This window comes from Archocentrus centrarchus, chromosome 20 (genome assembly GCF_007364275.1).
Source record: "Archocentrus centrarchus isolate MPI-CPG fArcCen1 chromosome 20, fArcCen1, whole genome shotgun sequence".
Classification (NCBI taxonomy): domain Eukaryota; kingdom Metazoa; phylum Chordata; class Actinopteri; order Cichliformes; family Cichlidae; genus Archocentrus; species Archocentrus centrarchus.
In genome coordinates, this window is record NC_044365.1 from 16,236,108 (window position 1) to 16,246,128 (window position 10,021).

Here is a 10,021-nt window from a genome sequence, read left to right on the forward strand (position 1 = left end):
TTGGTGCCTTTTGGAGCATTTTTATGCTACTGTAAGCACTCTACCCTCACATCCAAATATTGTTACTTTTGCCCACATGGCAGTCATTTATCCTGTGAAACAACCTGTTTTGGCTCCTCCCCCTTTAAGCCAACTTTTTTCTGATTGGCTGCCCCTCTTAATCATTTGGACACGCAGTGGGTGGAGCTTCTGTGGTCACACCCAGAATTGGGTGTCTGACATGGCCATATTAGGGAAATCCGCTGTTTCATCTGAGCTTCTACCACTGACAAAAAATAAGGAACAGCAGAATAGGTCCCCTTTAATATTAGTTCACATTTGATTTCCTATTTCTCATAAGTGTCTTACGTCTGTATTTGTGCAAATTGTTTGGGCAAAAATAGGTTTGATTTGAAGATGATATCAAAATAGGAAAATAGGTTCCTGTTTTGATATCTCATCATCTTACTCTGTTTTTAATTCACTTAAAAAGCCCATCCTTGCTGTCAGATTTATAACTGGGGGGAGGAATGTGTCTTATTTTTTGGAATAAAACCCATCTAAGTCCTCAGAGAGTCCCGCAGCCGATGCCCTCGGAGGTCGGTGAAGGCACCGTGACGAGGTTCAGAGTTATTTCTCCCAGTGGGGATTGGCTGGCCAAAGACTGGAGGATGGTGATGGACTCCAAGATGGACTGAGCGTTCTGTACCTGCTGTTCTTCCCATGGTAGAGTGATCTGCAGAGGAGAGAGCAGTGAAGGTAGGTTTTACCATTTACTGAAATCAGACGGACTGAGCGTTGTGGACCTGCCGTTCTTCCCACCGTAAAGTAATCTGCGGAGGAGAGAGTAGTAAAGGTATTTTTATTATTTACTCAGATCTCTTGTGTTGCAGCTGCGGATTGCTCCACATTTCCTAAATTGCATTAAAACTGGTTTTAGCTCCTCCCTTTTAAAGCCAGCTTTCTGCCCACTGGTGCTCACAAGCAGAAGGTTTGAACAGCAGGTGGGTGAGGTTTCTCATTGGGGCTATCCCCTCTCCGACATCATACAGAGCTAAGAGAAATTAGGCAGGTACAGGTAAATAAATAAGGTATTGTTTTTTTAGGTATTCACTGATTGTTTGAAGCGTTTTAACTGCAGCCAGAAAGATTTTCATGAGGTAAGTTAACAATGTAAAAGTGGCGCGTGAATACTAATCTCACTAAATTCATGTTTGCTAAACAAATTCAGCACCTGAAAGACGATTTAGAGGAAATGTCTGCAGAAAAATGAATACTGGTGACAATCAAGGGATGGAAACTTTCCTTTGTTCGCAGTTTTTAAATCTTGACTCAGAGGCAAATGCGGCACATGATGTAGTTTACCTGAACAATAATCAGCTTCCTGGATGGGTCCTCTGAGTTACTCAGCTCTTCTCCAAAACACAAAGTGAAGCCACACTCAGGAGGCTGACCGCCATTTGAACGGAAGAGGTCCAGTTCTGGAGATGAGGGGGAAAAGTGAGTTAAGTACACAAAAAATACTTAGACAATTTAAAGATTTTCACTTCATGATAAGTTAGCAGCTCAGAGCTACATAACAGCATCTGAAGCTCAGACTTCACTTGGAAAAACTCACTAAAATATAAAGAATATGCAATTAACATTCATTTTTCAGTCTTAAATAGCGCTGCCAGATGTACAATGATCATATCTGAACAATATTTTGACCCTTAAATAAGTATATGGGAGGAGTGGAGCTGGAGATTTATGGTCTGTTGTGGTGAAGAAAGAGCTGAGCATGAAGGGAAAGCTGCTGATTTACTGCTCAACCTGTATTCTCGCCCTCGGCTATGGCAGTTTTGGAGACACGTAATCGGTGTCCTCCTAGGGTCAGACTGAAACTGCTGCTCGAGTGTGTTAAAAGGAGCCAGCTGAGACGGGGCATGATCGGGCATGTGTCCAAATGGGAGGAGACCCCATTAAACAGTGTCTGAATCCTCCCAAAGGAGAGCTGGAGGAAGTGGACATCACTGCTCAGACTGCTGCCCAGATAAGCATCAGAAAATTGATGGATGGTTCCAGTGATACCAGTCTTATCTTTTATCATCAGCTAACCATGTCAGGAGTAGATTACAGAATTATCTAATCAAAGGCGCAGACTGGCGCCAAACCACGGTGGCGTATCCTCTCAATAACTGGACGAAAACACAATTAGTGCAGCTACAGCAAAAGCAATGAGTCTGTGATAGTAATTTAAACCTCCTTTAAAAACATCACATTTTTATTATAATCCTGGTGATGTTCTTTTCTTTTTTTTTTTTCAGAAAAACCCAAATAACTGACTTCCAGCCTGTTTGCACAGCCTGTGAATGTGAGCTACACCACAGGCATTCAAGCTTGTGCTGCTAATTCAGGAGTGTGCATGATTATTGACTCTTGCAGCATCTGGCAGCGCTGTTCACGACTAGCGGCGCGCTCATTTCTGACTCACGTTGCTTGAAGATTTCTTTATTGAAAAGCAGCACTGGCTCTGTGTTCCTCTCCATCTTGTGCAGGCCCGGCGTGGTCGTGTGCGGCCCCGTCCAGAAAACCCGCCCCTGGCAGAACCTCTTGCCATAAACTCCCTGCGGCGTGGAGGTCAGCACCACGCCCCTCTCCATGAAGGGGAGCAGGGTGAAAAGCGCCTGCAGCTCCGGGCCAGCCGGCAGCGTGGAGGGCGGCTCAGGCAGCGGGATGCGCGGGAACCGGGCTTTCAGAATGGCTGGCGTCGGGGGAACAGGCGAGGAGGGAAGGTACGTTATCCGCACATCGGTGCCCTGAATCTGACGTCTGAGCACCTCCTGTCCTAAATAGTGAACTGCCACATTGAAGGAGTCCTGGGCTGTAAAGATGGAGACAGGAGACTCGTTATCTTCTCAAGCCAACAAAAACAGACTTAATGTTTCAACAGCAGGTCACAAAAAAGCAGGTTCAGGGCTCTGAACCCTGCATATCACAGCCTGCTCAGCTGTAAATGTTTTATTACCTCCTACAGGAGCGGCGACGCTCTCCTCAATCCGCACGTCCAACCTGATCTCATCGACTGCTGCAGAGACGAGGGCGAGATATAAAACACTTACATCACCGGTTTATATTGGTCGCCAGTGAGTTTGCTTCATTGGCTGATATGTAAACAGATGACGAAATAAGAACAAAAGGTTACGCTACAGTTCGCTTTTTTTTCTTCTTTTTTTTGTAAAGTTAGTTTTGTTTTCATTATTTTAGGCACAGGTTCTTATGCTTGCATCTTTTACAGTGAGCGCGCTGAGTTTACGCGTCATGTAATGTGCCGTATAAGTAAAAATACCATTGCAACACATACAAAAGGTCAGCAGTTAGATTTGTCTTAGAACACTGACCTGAGGTCAGAGGCAGTGCTCGTCCTCAAAGTGAAAAAAAATTTTTTTTTTCAAAGCAAATACCGACAAACAAAAATGTAATTATTACAGATCCCATTTTATGATCACAGGACTTCTTGGTAAGAAGCTGATTTTGTAACATTGTATCAGTTGTACTAATTCTTCCACAAAAACATATTCGCACAAATGATGTGAAGTTTATTCTTAATGCGTATTTAAGCATCCGCAGAGAGAAAGTGGGGAGAACAGGGAGAGAATCCAGTGTGCAGGAATTACTTAAGAGTCTCCGAGTTGATGACATCCTACCCAGAAGCAATCAGATTACAAATGAGATTAAACTCACAGTCTGTCTGGATGAAGGCGGTGCACTGAGTGGTCTCCTCCCTCTGGACGGGAGTGTCCTCGACACACTGAGAATCAGAGAAGACATTTTTTATCAGCTTTAACCATGTTTCTGTTTCTGCTGCCCTGTTTTTGGTTGATAAACAGAGTTTGACCCAATGCTGCTATCAGACGCTCTCATATCTCAGGGCAAATAACGAGGCTGAAACTGCTCACACGCCCACATCCCGATTAACTCACCAGCTGAGACGTGGCCTCTTCCCTCTTTATCTGTTTGACCTGGCTGTCGTCTTCACTGTCCGACTCGCTTCTCCTCCTTTTTGACCTTCTGGAGGTTTTTTCTCTGCTCTTCTTTTCGGGCACCACCACGCCTAAAACGCATAGAGGGGAAAACTCGTGAAGGAGCTAAAAACGATTTCATCAAACTGTAAACACATAAAATTTATGGTAAATGTGAGCCAGAGGACCACAAAAAAACCTGCAGAAGAGGCGTTAATTAAGGCAAATGTCCCCATGCAAAATACAAAACATATTTTCCATATAATTACCAAAATAAAGCACCATGGTAACGCCTGTCAGGCTCAGTACTTTGACCTCTGCGTGGTGAGGCACAGTCAGTTTATTTGTGTAGCAGCTTTAAAATACAAAAGCAATGCAAAGTGGGTCGTGTGGTGTTTCTGCAGCCCATTAAGCAAACCAGAAAATGCAATTTAGTTATGTCTCATGCTGAGCAATGAAGAAAAGATAGGAATGAAAACCAGATGGACATTTAAATCATTTATACCGTGTTTTTGTCAACAGGCTGATACATTAATTCATAGATACAGTAAACACGGGGGAAACATTCGACGGTCTGAGCTTCTCAAACATCAGGCTTTGATTTTCATACATTCTGGCTGCAGTCATTTCATGCATGGGCCATAAGCTCTCCAATTTCTTACGATGCTAATGTACGACGCAAGTAAATGAAGCCCACGTTTGAACAGTCACAAATAAATACAGTTCCAACTCCTCAAATGCCAGGATATTTAAGGTAAAAACTTTAAACTTTTACATCCATTTTTCAGTTTGTAGTTGGTAATGGTGGGCCTCTGGGTGTTCCTAATATTCTGACCTCTTCAGGTATAATAACAGTTTAGTATGTAGTGGCATTATGATCTCTGACTATGTAAAGAAAAGCTGGAAATAAGAGTCTGTAAAAGCAGAATTGATGGCAGAGCTATTAGTAAAGTGCCCAGTAAATGTAGCTTTCAAAATAAAAGCAACAAAGCTCCTCCACACTAAAAGCAGAGGAAACTGACCACCTGTGATAGAAAAGAGCAGAGTCTCATCTTCCCTTTAACTTCTCTCTCTGAGAAATATGCAGCCAACCAATCACCACGCTGGATCTGAGCATGTGCCTGCAGCCTGAACACGCGGGCGCGGTGGTCATGTGCTTTGTGAGGTTTTTGTTTCTTAGAAGAGCTGCTGCACTCTGAGGCACCTCCGGCCTGCAGTTCCTCAGCTCGCCCTACATTTTTATGAAGGTGCAAAGGTGTGAAATCTCTTTTCAGCAATTTCAAAGAGTGCTGAATTGTTTTGACTTCTGAATCAATAACTGGAACCATCTTAAGTGGCAGTACTATAAACATCTACTGATGTGTGAAACACAACAAACTGTTGTGAAACTGTACAGTGAACAGGATGGGTTTGTAGGTTAACACCCACCAAGACTAAATACAATCACAGAGAAGCTTGTATTATACAAACTGCTGTCTCCAAACAATCCCGATCCGACTTGGACTGACTGCAATCACGCTTAGATAGAAGGTTTCCAAATAATCACCGTCTAATTATAAATGCAGACAGATTGCCAACATGTTGCAATCAATCTGAGTCACTCTGCACCAGTTAGCGCAACTCATCTGTTACGCGACTCTTTGCAATAGGGGACTCGACTCAGCTGGTCACCAGCTAGTTATATTCCTGTGTAAGATATTGTGTGCAATTGCCAACTTGACCCCATTTGATTGTAAAGTGATTGCAGACTGACTCCATCAGTGGTTGCAGACTTGGTCACCAACTTTGAAGCAACCATTTCAAAGGCAACAGAAACACACGGTCAGAATAATTTTGGTCGTGCTGCGCGATCTCCAAACCTGGAGTGACTGTAGCATTACTGGGGGCACACTGCCATGCTTAACTAACATGCTACAGATAAGATATAAATTCATACCAGCACCCACCGCCTAATGACACCACAGTTCTCAGAAAAATAGTGTCATCACTTCCCAACCTCAGTGTGCAGGCAGAACAAGAGTTTGTAGTCTTGAGGCTTTATCTTTCTCCAGTTGGCAGCAAAAATATATCAAATATACTACAGCTGTCAGTCGATTAAAATATTTAATTGCACGATTGTCCATTTTTAACAACAACACAAATTAAAAAGCGAATTGTCTGCACGTCTCTGTTGACAACTATCCAGCATGGTCTCCGTGACGGACCATGTGTGAGTTCATCGCACATAAAAAAAAAAGATGCATTAAAGGGAATTTGCAGTAACGCGTTATCACGTTAACTTTGACAGCCCTAAAATATACTAATTTTGTCCTAAAGCTGGGCACCTAAGCCTTAAATTTTCAAGAAGTCTGCTTTTCTATTTATTTTTACTTGCTCTTATATCGTTAAACAGGGTGGCAGCTAAAAAATGAGGCTAAAACTATCTTACATGCTTTATAAATATCTTCACATTCATTTAGGAGGTGCTCAGATCTAAAAGGTTTCCAGCCTTACTGACCTTTCAAATCCCTCATCCAGCACTTTTTACTGATACACTCTTCCGCTCACACTCTCCCAGCCTGCTGCGCTGCTTTCAGTCTGTATTGTGTTTAACCTTTTGAGATGTTTCAGCTATTAGACTTTGTTCCTGGTTTTGTAAACCAAGCTAGTTGTATTATTTATGGTGCTGCTTTGAATTCCCACCATAACGGGCACTTGTGCGCTGGTGTGTCCGCATTGTTCTGCCATCATGAGTGAAACCGAGCCACTTGTGTTGGACTGGAAGCTAATAAATCTTAAACAGCGTTTACTTTTACTGAAATGCAGGAAGGAGGAAAGACTTCAGAGCCGACAGAGTCGCTACGCTGATTACTGGAGCTCTGAAAAGGAGAAAAACAACAAATGTCTACCCCAGCTGAAGGTACCAGGCTTGCGTTGGTCAATACCCTGCATATGAACACATCTGTCTTCCCCATTACTAAATATGGTCATGTTCTGCAAGCCCCACCTCTTTTGTGTGAATTTCATATTGGGAAATATTGGGTCAGCTTAATGAGTTTGTTAACCACCTTCACGTGACTGCATAGACTGACTGTTTCAGCTTCGAGGTAAGCCAGACGCTTTGCTGCTTCATCACAGTGCATAACTATGAACTAACCAGAGCAAGCTGCGTCGGCTCGTCATGTCTCACCTTGCTCGCTGATCGGGACCAGGCGGTACACCTTGTACGGCTCCGAGATGTCCAGCTGGGCTCGTTCCATCACCTCCTTGAACTCCGGGCTCTTGTTGAGGGCGCAGCGCAGACGGGTCTTCCAAGCGGCTGGGTTATCTTGACCCTCGTCTGTCAGCTTCCCCTTGAACTCCGCCCACGCCTGCGGAGGACAGCGAAGGCAGTTTCAGAGATTTTAAGTCGTTTGGCTTTGCAGCTTTCAAGCAAATCTTGACAATTTCAAGAGCTACCTTGAAGATGGCGGCGTCCTCGTCTTTGCGGAAGTCCTGTTTCCCTGCATGTTTCCAAGGGATGCGGAACATGGTTTTGGCCTCGTCGTCCCACACCAGACCCGGATATTTCCCACTGCTGACCTGAAACAAACCAAAAAACACAACGAAGTTTGAGAAGACATATATCACTTTTCTGCTGATATATGGCCACTACCTGAACCTGAATGCCAAACCCATTCTCACTGACTTTCAGTAACTTCTCCCCAGCGCTCCCTTGGTCACCAGTGCTGGTGTGCACAAACATAGTACAAGATGCATTGAGCCCAGTTCCACTAGGATCGAGGTAGTTGTTGGGACCTGGTAAATGTGGCTGCTCGTGTGAGACGGAGAGGCCGGTCGAGGCAACTACGCCTCAACAGATTCCTTCAAACCGATGTAAGAAGCTATGAATGTGTGTGGAGAAGTTAAATGATGATTTTCGCCAGGCCTCACTGAGGTCAACCTGAAATACAGCACAGGATGGAGGGCTGCCATCACTATTTTTAGTAGCTTGGGACTCCCAGCCGCTCCCCAGGTTTGTCTGTCATAGTCTGCATACATCTGCTGCGCTCCCCTCCTCCATTGAATCATTTACTGTTGGGTGGGTGCCTTAGCTGCACGAGTACATGAAAACTTAAATGAGGACCACAAACACCGAAGGCAAGAGGACAGCAGGTCTCTCTGGTTGGATAGTAGGTAACAGGGTGTAGACCACTACCTGAGGAGGGAGGTGTGTATATATGGAGGCTTGTAGGATCCCTGTAAATTATTTTTATTACTGGATTTTACTAGACTAGCTTTGCATGATTCTAAGTTAAGAATCACCCTTATTTATCTGATACCGGGCCTCTGTGCAGTGCCTTACTTCAACCTATGTCTGAAACAAGCTGTTTTAGCTCCCTCCAGGTCACCTCTCTTCTCATTGGGTCTCACTGTGACCTCATAATGAGCCAAGAGTGAAAGAAGCTGCCTGAAACCGAGCATTTAGAGCACAGTGAAGCTTTTACATACACTGTACCGATGTAACCGCTCATAATAAATCAAGTGTGCAATATTTCACAATTTCTTAAAATAATATATGCTAGTATTGTATGATTTGTAGTGTTCACTGCAGCATTTTTAATAGTGGTGTCCGTACAATGACAATAAAGCATTCTATTCTATTCATATATATGGCAGAAAATCAGAAAAAGCAGAACACAACTACTTTAAAATGCAGCAATGGATATTTCTTTATCTTAACTTTATTTCCTAACTGACTAATCTAAAAAATATAAACTTGTTGAAAGTACAGTAAACAACTTCAGCTGATATCTCTTCAACACCATACACAAATAAACTCATAGCAGTTATCGCCTCACATTCAGTTTATGGCTTTAGTTAATTTTGGAAAGGTTTAAACTATTTTACAAGCGCATTAATTTACAGGAATCACATTTAATACATTTATACAGTAACAGTTCACTTTTGCAGCCAAATTAAACTTCCAGTTGGTGCCATTATAGGTCTCATAAATATGAATACTGTACTTGTCAGTTACCTCTCAACCACCTTTTCCCTCTCCCTGTTTCCCTTTCCTTCTCTCCCACCTTCCCCTTCTTTTTTTCCCCTTACCCCTCCCTCCTTCCCTCACACACCCACTCCCTCACACACACAAACTAACAAACACACACACACCTGCTCGACGATCCAGGAGCGCAGTCTGCGAGTGGAGCGCATTCTCCCTGCTGCCATGGCTGCTTCTTCAATAGCTGAAAACACCGCAGAGTCACACAAAACAACACAAACAACAAACTGCTCTAACAGGCCCTCCCGCCCCGTTAATTTCAATCACACCCCACATTCACTCTGAGCGCATCAAAGACATCCAATATTAAATATTGAAAATAAGAGAATAAATATGAATAAAATTTGATTTCAAAGTAAAAGCCAGTTCAAGCCTCGTGTTTGCAGTTTCAGCTCAAGCCGAGTCTTTACACAGAGTTCGTACACTCAATAAAAACAAAGAACTTTCTAAAATCGGCTCTTTTTTAAATGGAGTCTGGAAACAACAAACCAGCCGCAAACATCCCCCCCGCCGCCTGTTATATTTATAAAATCTCAAATATAGACGCTAAGGTGTTAAATTAAGGAAGTCGATTTAAGTTTCGTTTACCTCGGTTGTGTTTCCTCCGCTGTGGCTGCGGAATGACTGTCTGAGGCTCTGAGGCTCTGAGGCTCCGGCTCTGCAGACGCTCCTTTTCCCAGAAGTCACGTGGTTTTACAGAAACGCTCTGCCGGGCCGACACCAGGGGGCGACAGCGGACACACAAATACAGAATCAGGTCCGTAAGTATTTGAACAGTACTCGAAAAGTTAAGATGTGATTGAAGTGCAGACTTACAGCTTTGATTCAGAGGGATTAACAAATTCCATTATCTGTTTAGGAATCCCATCAAAAGGCTCAAAGGTAATTGAACAATAACTGAGGAGCTGATTCATGCCCAGACAGACACACCTGTTCAACTGCATGTTAACATAAATATCTAATCAGCCATTCATATGGCAGCAGCGAAATTTAGTCATGACAATAGAAGACTGGA

The 10,021-nt window shown here is 43.4% G+C and overlaps 1 protein-coding gene across 2 annotated transcripts; it reads right to left on the minus strand.

The window, feature by feature from the left end:
* Nucleotides 1–9,688, minus strand: irf9 (interferon regulatory factor 9). 2 transcript variants are annotated; one of them, XM_030756078.1, is made up of 10 exons: nucleotides 9,595–9,688; nucleotides 9,117–9,190; nucleotides 7,419–7,541; nucleotides 7,150–7,330; nucleotides 3,942–4,072; nucleotides 3,703–3,769; nucleotides 2,987–3,043; nucleotides 2,453–2,842; nucleotides 1,345–1,460; nucleotides 1–715 (listed from the first exon to the last, which is right to left on the minus strand). In XM_030756078.1, exons 2-10 carry the CDS (start codon nucleotides 9,171–9,173, stop codon nucleotides 548–550), a joined length of 1,290 nt encoding a protein of 429 aa, XP_030611938.1. In that variant the 5' UTR covers nucleotides 9,174–9,190; nucleotides 9,595–9,688; the 3' UTR covers nucleotides 1–547. The 2 variants fall into 2 exon arrangements, with proteins under 2 accessions (XP_030611938.1, XP_030611937.1); XM_030756077.1 differs by having other exon boundaries at nucleotides 2,987–3,046; nucleotides 9,595–9,687.
* Nucleotides 9,689–10,021: the final 333 nt, after the last annotated feature.

Coding starts and splice junctions, on each gene's coding strand:
- irf9 (XM_030756077.1), bottom strand. CDS start 9,173: ATGGCAGCAGGGAGAATGCGCTCCACTCGCAGACTGCGCTCCTGGATC. Junction 7,542..9,116: donor GCTCCTGGATCGTCGAGCAG/GTGTGTGTGTGT, acceptor GGTTTGTTTCAG/GTCAGCAGTGGGAAATATCC. Junction 1,461..2,452: donor TAAAGAAATCTTCAAGCAAC/GTGAGTCAGAAA, acceptor CCTCATCTCCAG/AACTGGACCTCTTCCGTTCA.